This window comes from Coregonus lavaretus (genome assembly GCF_964263955.1).
Source record: "Coregonus lavaretus genome assembly, chromosome: 19".
In the NCBI taxonomy this organism is placed as follows: Eukaryota; Metazoa; Chordata; class Actinopteri; order Salmoniformes; family Salmonidae; genus Coregonus; species Coregonus lavaretus.
The window spans coordinates 46,912,568-46,928,605 of NC_140006.1; the positions used below are offsets into that span (position 1 = coordinate 46,912,568).

The 16,038-nt window shown below is 47.6% G+C and overlaps 1 protein-coding gene and 1 long non-coding RNA gene across 3 annotated transcripts in view; one reads left to right on the plus strand and one right to left on the minus strand.

The window, feature by feature from the left end:
- The first annotated feature begins 838 nt into the window (after positions 1 to 838).
- LOC311147180 lies at positions 839 to 14,036 on the plus strand. Its single transcript, XR_014614764.1, has 5 exons — positions 839 to 851; positions 903 to 953; positions 1,010 to 1,157; positions 1,214 to 1,361; positions 12,591 to 14,036. It is a non-coding gene; the product is annotated as an uncharacterized lncRNA (long non-coding RNA).
- The window catches only part of LOC311147174 (vesicle-associated membrane protein-associated protein A-like), a 36,592-nt gene continuing 23,281 nt past the window's right edge, over positions 2,728 to 16,038 (minus strand). Inside the window, exons 5-6 of one of the 2 annotated variants that reach the window (XM_084183817.1) lie at positions 11,711 to 11,905; positions 2,728 to 3,372 (exon numbers count right to left, since the gene is read on the minus strand). In XM_084183817.1, the coding sequence (XP_084039943.1) occupies positions 3,199 to 3,372; positions 11,711 to 11,905 (369 nt within the window). In that variant the 3' untranslated portion in view covers positions 2,728 to 3,198. The remainder of the gene's footprint in view (positions 3,373 to 11,710; positions 11,906 to 16,038) is intronic. The other variant, XM_084183818.1, reaches the window with a different exon arrangement.

The window sequence follows — 16,038 nt, forward strand, 5'->3', positions numbered from 1 at the left end:
TCCGAACCTCTTGACAAGGTCGCTAGGTGTTGGGTTAAGGTCGCTACAACGTTAATTCCATGTTACGAAACAAACATGTGTCGGCTACATGGGGTGATGTGATGTATGATGTGTGTATATTCTTAGAGAACACATTGTTTTCAGCTTTATTTCTTCCATTTTTAAAACCATTGGAGGGACAGGGTTGTAAAAAGGAGACCTTCTTGATTTTCATTTGACTCCAAAAGGAAGGGAGGGATATAATATGATTTGTATTGAGAAAAAGAACAATAATATAATATTAATAATATAAAGTCTGCATTGTTATTGTCAGGGATAGGAAAGGACAGGTAGGACAGGACAGGTAGGACAGGACAAGTAGGACAGGACAGGTAGGACAGGAAGGTGTTATATTATAGTATTATATCCCAGATGGACTAGAAACATTCCCCAGAGAGAAAGTAGAGAAATTACAAACAGATGAAGTAGTCTACGGCCGCGTCCCTTTATGGTGCATTACTCTGACTAGGGTCCATCGGGCTCTGGTCACAAGTAGTGCACTATACAGGAAACAGGATGCAATGCAACAGGTAGTGAGGCGGTCGGTATTTGATGATTGAAGAAGTAGTGCTCTCCAATTTATCTTAAAATGATTAAAATAACATTTACAAAGACACTTAACATTCCATTCAACACAACACAGAGAGAACAATTAGTTTATTCCACTGCGTCAGGCCCATGGTGACTATGTGTCCCCCCCCCCCAAATGATACCCTAGTACCTAGTGTACTACTTTTGACCAGAACCGGACAGAACCGGAGGTTAGGTTAGGACCAGGCTACTGTATCCTGGCCTGGGGCAGAGGACTGGAGGTTAGGTTAGGACCAGGCTACTGTATCCTGGCCTGGGGCAGAGTACTAGAGGTTAGGTTAGGACCAGGCTACTGTATCCTGGCCTGGGGCAGAGGACTAGAGGTTAGGTTAGGACCAGGCTACTGTATCCTGGCCTGGGGCGGAGGACTAGAGGTTAGGTTAGGACCAGGCTACTGTATCCTGGCCTGGGGCAGAGGACTAGAGGTTAGGTTAGGACCAGGCTACTGTATCCTGGCCTGGGGCGGAGGACTGGAGGTTAGGTTAGGACCAGGCTACTGTATCCTGGCCTGGGGCAGAGGACTAGAGGTTAGGTTAGGACCAGGCTACTGTATCCTGGCCTGGGGCAGATGACTAGAGGTTAGGTTAGGACCAGGCTACTGTATCCTGGCCTGGGGCAGAGGACTAGAGGTTAGGTTAGGACCAGGCTACTGTATCCTGGCCTGGGGCGGAGGACTGGAGGTTAGGTTAGGACCAGGCTACTGTATCCTGGCCTGGGGCAGAGGACTGGAGGTTAGGTTAGGACCAGGGTACTGTATCCTGGCCTGGGGCAGAGGACTAGAGGTTAGGTTAGGACCAGGGTACTGTATCCTGGCCTGGGGCAGATGACTGGAGGTTAGGTTAGGACCAGGCAATTGTAGACCTGGGCTCAAATAGTATTGTCTCTTATCAAAAGTAGTGCACTACATAAGGGATAGTGTGCCATTTGGGATGCGTTCTAAACTGTCCTCCATGTTGATTGATAGTGTACTACTTCCTGTATGTCCCAAATAGCAGTCTATTCCTTTTATAGTGCACTAACTTTTGACCAGGGCACCTAGGGCATTACATGACCTATAAGGGCTCTGGTCTAAAGTAGTGCACTATATAGGGAATAGGGTGCCATTCTCTGGTCTAAAGTAGTGCAATATATAGAGAATAGGGTGCCATTCTCTGGTCTAAAGTAGTGCACTATATAGGGAATAGGGTGCCATTCTCTGGTCTAAAGTAGTGCACTATATAGGGAATAGGGTGCCATTCTCTGATCTAAAGTAGTGCACTATATAGGGAATAGGGTGCCATTCTCTGGTCTAAAGTAGTGCAATATATAGGGAATAGGGTGCCATTCTCTGGTCTAAAGTAGTGCACTATATAGGGAATAGGGTGCCATTCTCTGGTCTAAAGTAGTGCACTATATAGGGAATAGGGTGCCATTCTCTGGTCTAAAGTAGTGCACTATATAGGGAATAGGGTGCCATTCTCTGGTCTAAAGTAGTGCACTATATAGGGAATAGGGTGCCATTCTCTGGTCTAAAGTAGTGCACTATATAGGGAATAGGGTGCCATTCTCTGGTCTAAAGTAGTGCACTATATAGGGAATAGGGTGCCATTCTCTGGTCTAAAGTAGTGCACTATATAGGGAATAGGGTGCCATTCTCTGGTCTAAAGTAGTGCACTATATAGGGAATAGGGTGGCATTCTCTGGTCTAAAGTAGTGCACTATATAGGGAATAGGGTGCCATTCTCTGGTCTAAAGTAGTGCACTATATAGGGAATAGGGTGCCATTCTCTGGTCTAAAGTAGTGCACTATATAGGGAATAGGGTGCCATTCTCTGGTCTAAAGTAGTGCACTACATAGGGAATAGGGTGGCATTCTCTGGTCTAAAGTAGTGCACTATATAGGGAATAGGGTGTCATTTGGGACTCACATATCACATCCCTCCACAAACTTCTCTGTCCCTCCATCAAAGAACAGACACACACAAACAAGGAGCAATCTTCCTTCCTTCCCTCCCTCCCTCCCTCCTTCCTTCCCTCCTTCCTTCTGTCTCCCTCCTTCCTTCCTTCCTTCCTTCTGTCTCCCTCCTTCCTTCCTTCCTTCCTTCCTTCCTTCCTTCTGTCTCCCTCCTTCCTTCCTTCCTTCCTTCCTTCCTTCTGTCTCCCTCCTTCCTTCCTTCCTTCCTTCCTTCCTTCCTTCCTTCCTTCCTGTGTGTACTAACCGTGTATAAGACCTTGTAAAAAGGCAGTGGGCCTCTGGTACATCTGATGCTGTACAGACAGACAACGTGGTCACTGCAGACAGATGTAGGTTCACAGCACTACTTCTGATATGGCTAAGTCAACAGCAATACTCTTCTTCTTCGTTAGTCAGTTCCATCCGGGCATTTTGATTCCCGGAGCTAAGGGGTTGTCGTGGGATACGGCAGGCGTTGTGTGTCTCAGAGGGCGCAACCTCCGAAATGGCACCCTATTCCCTATGTAGTGCACTACTTTTGACCAGAGTTCCATGGGACTCACCCGCGTGAGGGCCCTGGTCAAAAGTAGTGCACTACATAGGGAATAGGGTGCCATTTCAGAGCCAGCCCAGGCCTACAAGACGAACTTCCCGATGAAGAAGCCGATGAAGATGGCTGCTATGACGACGAGGAGGGAGGGCAGGGACGCTGCGGTGGTGTGTTGCATCATGGAGGAGGAGGAGCCTGTCTGGTTTGATGTCATGTGATCGGAATGCTGGGCAGCCCTTCTCATTCTAACACCGTCGTCCTGGAAACGAAAAAGAGAAGGGGGCGGGGACACATCAAATACTACATTAAAGAACTAGTGATAGAGAAAATAGTAGTAGTTGTTCTCTTTTACAAACAAATTGTCGCAGCCAAACCTTTCATCTGGTTCTCCTTAAAAGACCTAACTGTTAAATTGTTCATCTCTGACCCTTAACTTTAGTTGGTTGTTTACAGAGACCGAGGTTTATTCAAACATGGAGGTTTCTGTACAGAACAACTAGTTGTCTTTTAAAATACGATGAAGAGTTCTTTGGTTCTTTATTCTAACCTTGAGTTGTCTGTTCTCATCGGTCACCTTCATCTAGAACCCTAACCTACAGACATCAGCCTGTAGTTCATCTAGAACCCTAACCTACAGACATCAGCCTGTAGTCTGTTGTTCATCTAGAACCCTAACCTACAGACATCAGCCTGCAGTCTGTTGTTCATCTAGAACCCTAACCTACAGACATCAGCCTGTTGTTCATCTAGAACCCTAACCTACAGACATCAGCCTGCAGTCTGTTGTTCATCTAGAACCCTAACCTACAGACATCAGCCTGCAGTCTGTTGTTCATCTAGAACCCTAACCTACAGACATCAACCTGCAGTCTGTTGTTCATCTAGAACCATAACCTACAGACATCAGCCTGCAGTTCATCTAGAACCCTAACCTACAGACATCAGCCTGCAGTCTGTTGTTCATCTAGAACCCTAACCTACAGACATCAACCTGCAGTCTGTTGTTCATCTAGAACCATAACCTACAGACATCAGCCTGCAGTCTGTTGTTCATCTAGAACCCTAACCTACAGACATCAGCCTGCAGTCTGTTGTTCATCTAGAACCCTAACCTACAGACATCAGCCTGCAGTCTGTTGTTCATCTAGAACCCTAACCTACAGACATCAGCCTGTTGTTCATCTAGAACCATAACCTACAGACATCAGCCTGCAGTCTGTTGTTCATCTAGAACCATAACCTACAGACATCAGCCTGTTGTTCATCTAGAACCCTAACCTACAGACATCAGCCTGCAGTCTGTTGTTCATCTAGAACCCTAACCTACAGACATCAGTCTGTTGTTCATCTAGAACCATAACCTACAGACATCAGCCTGTTGTTCATCTAGAACCCTAACCTACAGACATCAGCCTGCAGTATGTTGTTCATCTAGAACCCTAACCTACAGACATCAGCCTGCAGTCTGTTGTTCATCTAGAACCCTAACCTACAGACATCAGCCTGCAGTTCATCTAGAACCCTAACCTACAGACATCAGCCTGCAGTCTGTTGTTCATCTAGAACCCTAACCTACAGACATCAGCCTGCAGTCTGTTGTTCATCTAGAACCCTAACCTACAGACATCAACCTGCAGTCTGTTGTTCATCTAGAACCCTAACCTACAGACATCAGCCTGCAGTTCATCTAGAACCATAACCTACAGACATCACCCTGCAGTTCATCTAGAACCATAACCTACAGACATCAGCCTGCAGTCTGTTGTTCATCTAGAACCATAACCTAAAGACATCAGCCTGCAGTCTGTTGTTCATCTAGAACCCTAACCTACAGACATCAGCCTGCAGTTCATCTAGAACCCTAACCTACAGACATCAGCCTGCAGTCTGTTGTTCATCTAGAACCCTAACCTACAGACATCAGCCTGCAGTCTGTTGTTCATCTAGAACCCTAACCTACAGACATCAACCTGCAGTCTGTTGTTCATCTAGAACCCTAACCTACAGACATCAGCCTGCAGTTCATCTAGAACCCTAACCTACAGACATCAGCCTGCAGTCTGTTGTTCATCTAGAACCCTAACCTACAGACATCAGCCTGCAGTCTGTTGTTCATCTAGAACCATAACCTACAGACATCAGCCTGCAGTTAATCTAGAACCCTAACCTACAGACATCAGCCTGCAGTCTGTTGTTCATCTAGAACCCTAACCTACAGACATCAGCCTGTTGTTCATCTAGAACCCTAACCTACAGACATCAGCCTGCAGTCTGTTGTTCATCTAGAACCCTAACCTACAGACATCAACCTGCAGTCTGTTGTTCATCTAGAACCCTAACCTACAGACATCAACCTGCAGTCTGTTGTTCATCTAGAACCCTAACCTACACACATCAGCCTGCAGTTCATCTAGAACCCTAACCTACAGACATCAGCCTGCAGTCTGTTGTTCATCTAGAACCCTAACCTACAGACATCAGCCTGCAGTCTGTTGTTCATCTAGAACCATAACCTACAGACATCAGCCTGCAGTCTGTTGTTCATCTAGAACCCTAACCTACAGACATCAGCCTGCAGTTCATCTAGAACCCTAACCTACAGATATCAGCCTGCAGTCTGTTGTTCATCTAGAACCCTAACCTACAGACATCAGCCTGTTGTTCATCTAGAACCCTAACCTACAGACATCAGCCTGCAGTCTGTTGTTCATCTAGAACCCTAACCTACAGACATCAGCCTGCAGTCTGTTGTTCATCTAGAACCATAACCTACAGACATCAACCTGCAGTCTGTTGTTCATCTAGAACCATAACCTACAGACATCAGCCTGTTGTTCATCTAGAACCCTAACCTACAGACATCAGCCTGCAGTCTGTTGTTCATCTAGAACCCTAACCTACAGACATCAACCTGCAGTCTGTTGTTCATCTAGAACCCTAACCTACAGACATCAGCCTGCAGTTCATCTAGAACCCTAACCTACAGACATCAGCCTGCAGTCTGTTGTTCATCTACAACCCTAACCTACAGACATCAGCCTGCAGTCTGTTGTTCATCTAGAACCATAACCTACAGACATCAGCCTGCAGTTCATCTAGAACCCTAACCTACAGACATCAGCCTGCAGTCTGTTGTTCATCTAGAACCCTAACCTACAGACATCAGCCTGTTGTTCATCTAGAACCCTAACCTACAGACATCAGCCTGCAGTCTGTTGTTCATCTAGAACCCTAACCTACAGACATCAGCCTGCAGTCTGTTGTTCATCTAGAACCCTAACCTACAGACATCAACCTGCAGTCTGTTGTTCATCTAGAACCCTAACCTACAGACATCAGCCTGCAGTCTGTTGTTCATCTAGAACCCTAACCTACAGACATCAACCTGCAGTCTGTTGTTCATCTAGAACCCTAACCTACAGACATCAGCCTGCAGTCTGTTGTTCATCTAGAACCCTAACCTACAGACATCAACCTGCAGTCTGTTGTTCATCTAGAACCCTAACCTACAGACATCAGCCTGCAGTCTGTTGTTCATCTAGAACCCTAACCTACAGACATCAGCCTGCAGTCTGTAGTTCATCTAGAACCCTAACCTACAGACATCAACCTGTTGTTCATCTAGAACCCTAACCTACAGACATCAGCCTGTTGTTCATCTAGAACCCTAACCTACAGACATCAGCCTGCAGTCTGTAGTTCATCTAGAACCCTAACCTACAGACATCAACCTGCAGTTCATCTAGAACCCTAACCTACAGACATCAGCCTGCAGTCTGTTGTTCATCTAGAACCCTAACCTACAGACATCAGCCTGTTGTTCATCTAGAACCCTAACCTACAGACAACAGCCTGCAGTCTGTTGTTCATCTAGAACCCTAACCTACAGACATCAGCCTGCAGTCTGTTGTTCATCTAGAACCATAACCTACAGACATCAGCCTGCAGTCTGTTGTTCATCTAGAACCCTAACCTACAGACATCAGCCTGCAGTCTGTTGTTCATCTAGAACCATAACCTACAGACATCAGTCTGTTGTTCATCTAGAACCCTAACCTACAGACATCAGCCTGCAGCCTGTAGTTCATCTAGAACCATAACCTACAGACATCAGCCTGCAGTTCATCTAGAACCCTAACCTACAGACATCAGCCTGCAGTCTGTTGTTCATCTAGAACCATAACCTACAGACATCAGCCTGTTGTTCATCTAGAACCATAACCTACAGACATCAGCCTGCAGTCTGTTGTTCATCTAGAACCCTAACCTACAGACATCAGCCTGCAGTCTGTTGTTCATCTAGAACCCTAACCTACAGACATCAACCTGCAGTCTGTTGTTCATCTAGAACCCTAACCTACAGACATCAGCCTGCAGTTCATCTAGAACCCTAACCTACAGACATCAGCCTGCAGTCTGTTGTTCATCTAGAACCATAACCTACAGACATCAGCCTGCAGTCTGTTGTTCATCTAGAACCCTAACCTAAAGACATCAGCCTGCAGTCTGTTGTTCATCTAGAACCCTAACCTACAGACATCAGCCTGCAGTCTGTTGTTCATCTAGAACCATAACCTACAGACATCAGCCTGCAGTTCATCTAGAACCCTAACCTACAGACATCAGCCTGCAGTCTGTTGTTCATCTAGAACCCTAACCTACAGACATCAACCTGCAGTCTGTTGTTCATCTAGAACCATAACCTACAGACATCAGCCTGCAGTTCATCTAGAACCCTAACCTACAGACATCAGCCTGCAGTCTGTTGTTCATCTAGAACCATAACCTACAGACATCAGCCTGCAGTCTGTTGTTCATCTAGAACCCTAACCTACAGACATCAACCTGCAGTCTGTTGTTCATCTAGAACCATAACCTACAGACATCAGCCTGCAGTTCATCTAGAACCCTAACCTACAGACATCAGCATGCAGTCTGTTGTTCATCTAGAACCCTAACCTACAGACATCAGCCTGCAGTCTGTTGTTCATCTAGAACCCTAACCTACAGACATCAGCCTGCAGTTCATCTAGAACCCTAACCTACAGACATCAGCCTGCAGTCTGTTGTTCATCTAGAACCCTAACCTACAGACATCAGCCTGCAGTCTGTTGTTCATCTAGAACCCTAACCTACAGACATCAACCTGCAGTCTGTTGTTCATCTAGAACCCTAACCTACAGACATCAGCCTGCAGTTCATCTAGAACCATAACCTACAGACATCACCCTGCAGTTCATCTAGAACCATAACCTACAGACATCAGCCTGCAGTCTGTTGTTCATCTAGAACCATAACCTAAAGACATCAGCCTGCAGTCTGTTGTTCATCTAGAACCCTAACCTACAGACATCAGCCTGCAGTTCATCTAGAACCCTAACCTACAGACATCAGCCTGCAGTCTGTTGTTCATCTAGAACCCTAACCTACAGACATCAGCCTGCAGTTCATCTAGAACCCTAACCTACAGACATCAGCCTGCAGTCTGTTGTTCATCTAGAACCCTAACCTACAGACATCAGCCTGCAGTCTGTTGTTCATCTAGAACCCTAACCTACAGACATCAACCTGCAGTCTGTTGTTCATCTAGAACCCTAACCTACAGACATCAGCTTGCAGTTCATCTAGAACCCTAACCTACAGACATCAGCCTGCAGTCTGTTGTTCATCTAGAACCCTAACCTACAGACATCAGCCTGCAGTCTGTTGTTCATCTAGAACCATAACCTACAGACATCAGCCTGCAGTTCATCTAGAACCCTAACCTACAGACATCAGCCTGCAGTCTGTTGTTCATCTAGAACCCTAACCTACAGACATCAGCCTGTTGTTCATCTAGAACCCTAACCTACAGACATCAGCCTGCAGTCTGTTGTTCATCTAGAACCCTAACCTACAGACATCAGCCTGCAGTCTGTTGTTCATCTAGAACCCTAACCTACAGACATCAGCCTGCAGTCTGTTGTTCATCTAGAACCATAACCTACAGACATCAACCTGCAGTCTGTTGTTCATCTAGAACCATAACCTACAGACATCAGCCTGTTGTTCATCTAGAACCCTAACCTACAGACATCAGCCTGCAGTCTGTTGTTCATCTAGAACCCTAACCTACAGACATCAACCTGCAGTCTGTTGTTCATCTAGAACCCTAACCTACAGACATCAGCCTGTTGTTCATCTAGAACCCTAACCTACAGACATCAGCCTGCAGTCTGTTGTTCATCTAGAACCCTAACCTACAGACATCAGCCTGCAGTCTGTTGTTCATCTAGAACCCTAACCTACAGACATCAGCCTGCAGTCTGTTGTTCATCTAGAACCCTAACCTACAGACATCAGCCTGCAGTCTGTTGTTCATCTAGAACCCTAACCTACAGACATCAGCCTGCAGTTCATCTAGAACCCTAACCTACAGACATCAGCCTGCAGTCTGTTGTTCATCTAGAACCCTAACCTACAGACATCAGCCTGCAGTCTGTTGTTCATCTAGAACCCTAACCTACAGACATCAGCCTGCAGTCTGTTGTTCATCTAGAACCATAACCTACAGACATCAGCCTGCAGTTCATCTAGAACCCTAACCTACAGACATCAGCCTGCAGTCTGTTGTTCATCTAGAACCCTAACCTACAGACATCAGCCTGTTGTTCATCTAGAACCCTAACCTACAGACATCAGCCTGCAGTCTGTTGTTCATCTAGAACCCTAACCTACAGACATCAGCCTGCAGTCTGTTGTTCATCTAGAACCCTAACCTACAGACATCAACCTGCAGTCTGTTGTTCATCTAGAACCCTAACCTACAGACATCAGCCTGCAGTCTGTTGTTCATCTAGAACCCTAACCTACAGACATCAACCTGCAGTCTGTTGTTCATCTAGAACCATAACCTACAGACATCAGCCTGCAGTCTGTAGTTCATCTAGAACCCTAACCTACAGACATCAACCTGCAGTTCATCTAGAACCCTAACCTACAGACATCAACCTGCAGTCTGTTGTTCATCTAGAACCCTAACCTACAGACATCAGCCTGTTGTTCATCTAGAACCCTAACCTACAGACATCAGCCTGCAGTCTGTAGTTCATCTAGAACCCTAACCTACAGACATCAACCTGCAGTTCATCTAGAACCCTAACCTACAGACATCAGCCTGCAGTCTGTTGTTCATCTAGAACCCTAACCTACAGACATCAGCCTGTTGTTCATCTAGAACCCTAACCTACAGACATCAGCCTGCAGTCTGTTGTTCATCTAGAACCCTAACCTACAGACATCAGCCTGCAGTCTGTTGTTCATCTAGAACCATAACCTACAGACATCAGCCTGCAGTCTGTTGTTCATCTAGAACCCTAACCTACAGACATCAGCCTGTTGTTCATCTAGAACCCTAACCTACAGACATCAGCCTGTAGTTCATCTAGAACCCTAACCTACAGACATCAGCCTGCAGTCTGTTGTTCATCTAGAACCCTAACCTACAGACATCAGCCTGCAGTCTGTTGTTCATCTAGAACCCTAACCTACAGACATCAACCTGCAGTCTGTTGTTCATCTAGAACCCTAACCTACAGACATCACCCTGCAGTCTGTTGTTCATCTAGAACCCTAACCTACAGACATCAGCCTGCAGTCTGTTGTTCATCTAGAACCATAACCTACAGACATCAGCCTGCAGTCTGTTGTTCATCTAGAACCCTAACCTACAGACATCAGCCTGTTGTTCATCTAGAACCCTAACCTACAGACATCAGCCTGCAGTCTGTTGTTCATCTAGAACCCTAACCTACAGACATCAGCCTGCAGTCTGTTGTTCATCTAGAACCCTAACCTACAGACATCAGCCTGCAGTCTGTTGTTCATCTAGAACCCTAACCTACAGACATCAGCCTGCAGTCTGTTGTTCATCTAGAACCCTAACCTACAGACATCAACCTGCAGTCTGTAGTTCATCTAGAACCCTAACCTACAGACATCAACCTGCAGTTCATCTAGAACCCTAACCTACAGACATCAGCCTGCAGTCTGTTGTTCATCTAGAACCCTAACCTACAGACATCAGCCTGCAGTCTGTTGTTCATCTAGAACCCTAACCTACAGACATCAACCTGCAGTCTGTTGTTCATCTAGAACCCTAACCTACAGACATCAGCCTGTAGTTCATCTAGAACCCTAACCTACAGACATCAGCCTGCAGTCTGTTGTTCATCTAGAACCCTAACCTACAGACATCAACCTGCAGTCTGTTGTTCATCTAGAACCATAACCTACAGACATCAGCCTGCAGTCTGTTGTTCATCTAGAACCCTAACCTACAGACATCAGCCTGTAGTTCATCTAGAACCCTAACCTACAGACATCAGCCTGCAGTCTGTTGTTCATCTAGAACCCTAACCTACAGACATCAACCTGCAGTCTGTTGTTCATCTAGAACCCTAACCTACAGACATCAGCCTGTTGTTCATCTAGAACCCTAACCTACAGACATCAGCCTGCAGTCTGTTGTTCATCTAGAACCCTAACCTACAGACATCAGCCTGCAGTCTGTTGTTCATCTAGAACCCTAACCTACAGACATCAGCCTGCAGTCTAACCTTGAGTTGTCTGTTCTCGTCAGTCAGTTTGCCCATCTCAGCCTGCAGTCTCTTGCACTCCTCTGACAGTTTCTTCATCTCAGAGTCGTCCACGGAGGCGCTGACCGTCTTTGACGACGCCGCTGCTACCACGGGTCCGTCCGCTGCCTTGGAGAAGTTCTGCACGGCCACGTCGCTGCTCCCTTCCACGTCCTTCTGGAAGCGTCGAGAGAAACCACTCCCTTATTCTCTATCTAGTGTATTACTTTCTGAACAGGGACCACAGGGCTATACAGGGGTACAGGGGGCTATTTGGGACGCAGTCTAAGGCTCATTCCGCAGACATGGAGAATGTTTAAGAAAACCCACTAAACAGAAACCCAGCAGCGACATCAGGGTCAGACTCAATCAGATCAAGCGTTCACCGGCGATGGCAGACATCCGCTGCTCGTGATCATTGTCGCCAGCACCCGCCCCACGCGTTAGATGTTCAGAATGTTAAAGTGTAACCTACACACAAAATTACACTCAAAATTGTTTTAAAAAAATCATTAAACTAAATAATCGAGGTGAGGTTTAGAGGTACCTCTCACATTCTAGTGTTGGAACTTGTAAAACAAGGCTGTATGGGATTTCTGTCAATGCGACGCCGTGCAGCCAATGCAACGTCCGCTTTAGGTATAATGCTGGCAGCCACTTGTGGATTGGACAGCTCGAACGCAGTTCCACCTCCGCCACCGTCAAAACAACCACTATGCAGATGTTGGCTAAAGCGGATCTGATTGAGTCGAGCCCTAGGTGTGTCCTTAGCCTGGTCCTAGATCAGTTTGTGCTGTATGTCGCAAGCAGATCTGGTACCAGGCTACTGTATCCTGGCCTGGGGCGGAGGACTAGAGGTTAGGTTAGGACCAGGCTACTGTATCCTGGCCTGGGGCAGAGGACTAGAGGTTAGGTTAGGACCAGGCTACTGTATCCTGGCCTGGGGCGGAGGACTAGAGGTTAGGTTAGGACCAGGCTACTGTATCCTGGCCTGGGGCAGAGGACTAGAGGTTAGGTTAGGACCAGGCTACTGTATCCTGGCCTGGGGCAGAGGACTGGAGGTTAGGTTAGGACCAGGCTACTGTATCCTGGCCTGGGGCAGAGGACTGGGAGGTTAGGTTAGGAACAGGCTACTGTATCCTGGCCTGGGGCAGAGGACTGGAGGTTAGGTTAGGACCAGGCTACTGTATCCTGGCCTGGGGCAGAGGACTAGAGGTTAGGTTAGGACCAGGCTACTGTATCCTGGCCTGGGGCAGAGGACTGGAGGTTAGGTTAGGACCAGGGTACTGTATCCTGGCCTGGGGCAGAGGACTGGAGGTTAGGACCAGGCTACTGTATCCTGGCCTGGGGCAGAGGACTGGAGGTTAGGTTAGGACCAGGCTACTGTATCCTGGCCTGGGGCAGAGGACTGGAGGTTAGGTTAGGACCAGGCTACTGTATCCTGGCCTGGGGCAGAGGACTGGAGGTTAGGTTAGGACCAGGCTACTGTATCCTGGCCTGGGGCAGAGGACTGGAGGTTAGGTTAGGACCAGGTTACTGTATCCTGGCCTGGGGCAGAGGACTGGAGGTTAGGTTAGGACCAGGCTACTGTATCCTGGCCTGGGGCAGAGGACTGGAGGTTAGGTTAGGACCAGGCTACTGTATCCTGGCCTGGGGCAGAGGACTGGAGGTTAGGTTAGGACCAGGTTACTGTATCCTGGCCTGGGGCAGAGGACTGGAGGTTAGGTTAGGACCAGGCTACTGTATCCTGGCCTGGGGCAGAGGACTGGAGGTTAGGTTAGGAGATTGTCCATACTAGACATGGGTTCAAATGGTATTCGTTTCCACTTCAAAACACTTTAGCGGATGTTTGATTGAGCTTGTCTGGCAGCAATGGAATCAATGGATTAGTAGCACTAGTGCATATTTTAGTCACTGATCAGTCAACGACATGTCATAGTGACACAGTGAAGGAAAGAGGATGGGAAATACACACTCTGGAACACTGAGTACACAGGAAGAGGTTGGGAAATACACACTCTGGAACACTGAGTACACAGGAAGAGGATGGGAAATACACTCTGGAACACTGAGTACACAGGAAGAGGATGGGAAATACACTCTGGAACACTGAGTACACAGGAAGAGGATGGGAAATACACTCTGGAACCCTGAGTACACAGGAAGAGGATGGGAAATACACTCTGGAACCCTGAGTACACAGGAAGAGGATGGGAAATACACTCTGGAACACTGAGTACACAGGAAGAGGTTGGGAAATACACACTCTGGAACACTGAGTACACAGGAAGAGGATGGGAAATACACTCTGGAACCCTGAGTACACAGGAAGAGGATGGGAAATACACACTCTGGAACACTGAGTACACAGGAAGAGGTTGGGAAATACACACTGGAACACTGAGTACACAGGAAGAGGATGGGAAATACACTCTGGAACACTGAGTACACAGGAAGAGGATGGGAAATACACACTCTGGAACACTGAGTACACAGGAAGAGGTTGGGAAATACACACTGGAACACTGAGTACACAGGAAGAGGATGGGAAATACACTCTGGAACACTGAGTACACAGGAAGAGGATGGGAAATACACTCTGGAACACTGAGTACACAGGAAGAGGATGGGAAATACACTCTGGAACCCTGAGTACACAGGAAGAGGATGGGAAATACACTCTGGAACCCTGAGTACACAGGAAGAGGATGGGAAATACACTCTGGAACCCTGAGTACACAGGAAGAGGATGGGAAATACACTCTGGAACACTGAGTACACAGGAAGAGGATGGGAAATACACTCTGGAACCCTGAGTACACAGGAAGAGGATGGGAAATACACTCTGGAACACTGAGTACACAGGAAGAGGATGGGAAATACACACTCTGGTACACTGAGTACACAGGAAGAGGATGGGAAATACACTCTGGAACCCTGAGTACACAGGAAGAGGATGGGAAATACACTCTGGAACACTGAGTAAACAGGAAGAGAGTTCTAAGTGAGCCCTTTTGTTTTTAAATCTACTGCTGACAAATCTGTCTGCCTGTCTGTCTGTCTGTCTGTCTGTCTGTCTGTATCCTCACAAACCTGCGGTATCTTTCTGACTTTAACCTCAGAGCTGGGGGCTGTCCTGAACCCCTGTAGATCCCTCCTGTTGCCAACACTGCCTGGCGGGGTGGGGGGCAGACCTAGCCCCAGTCTGCTGCTGAAGGGAGTACGGAACTCCCCACCACCCGGGGCAGGGGTGCCCCGGGGGGGCAGGCGAGACCCCCTCTCATAGCCTGGCTCTCCTGAGAACATGGAGGAGTGTCTGCCCGACTGCACTGGGGTAGTTAACCCTGCTGATCCTCTAGTGAAGGACCTATTCTCCTGGCCCTGAGCTGCTGACCTGGGGGAGGGGGAGGGAGGGAGAGGGAGGGAGAACTATGGGGGGAGGGAGGGAGAGAAAGCCATGGGGGGAGGGAGAGAGAGAGAGCCATGGGGGGGAGAGAGGGAGAGAGAGCCATGGGGGGGGGGGGGGGGGGGGGAGGGAGAGAGAGAGAGCCATGGGGGGGGGGGGGAGGGAGGGAGAGAGAGAGAGCCATGGGGGGGAGGGGGGAGGGAGAGAGAGCCATGGGGGGGAGGGGGGAGGGAGAGAGAGCCATGGGGGGGAGGGGGAGGGAGAGAGAGAGGGAGGGAGGGAGAGCCATGGAGAGCCATGGGGGAGGGAGAACTATGGGGTGAGGACAAATTCAGGGTGTGTTTTCAGAGCTTGGCAGAGTATCGGTTTTAACATGCCTGAAGAAGTGTTTTAACCTCTTAGAAGACACATCAACAATGTGTTTGTCCCAAACGTTACCCTACGGGCCCTGGATAAAAGTAGTGCACTACATAGGGGAAAAAGGTGCCATTTGGGACGCATTGATATGACAATACTATGACCTCCAACGACCTAAACAGAAAAGAATGTGCATCTGGAACAAACACACCGATGGGGATTCCCTCTAGAATAGGGAAAACCTGCTCCGGCAGTACTTATCAGACCGCATAGAGAACATGTTAAGAGGACTGACGAACGACAAAGACATTAGATAACTGAGAACAGACATGTTAAATGTAAAAGCAGCAACATCTGCCTACTATGGAATTTCCCTCCTCATTTGGAGACGGTTAGCTGGGTTTCCTTCCAATTGGCGACAGAATTTCATGCGAATATTCTAAAGTCAGCATAGGGAAAAAAAACTGACTTTTTAGCAGATAAATTGCTGTGCGTGATGACACAGTGCACATAAAAGCACTTTTGAGCCTTAAGAGTTCACGTACAG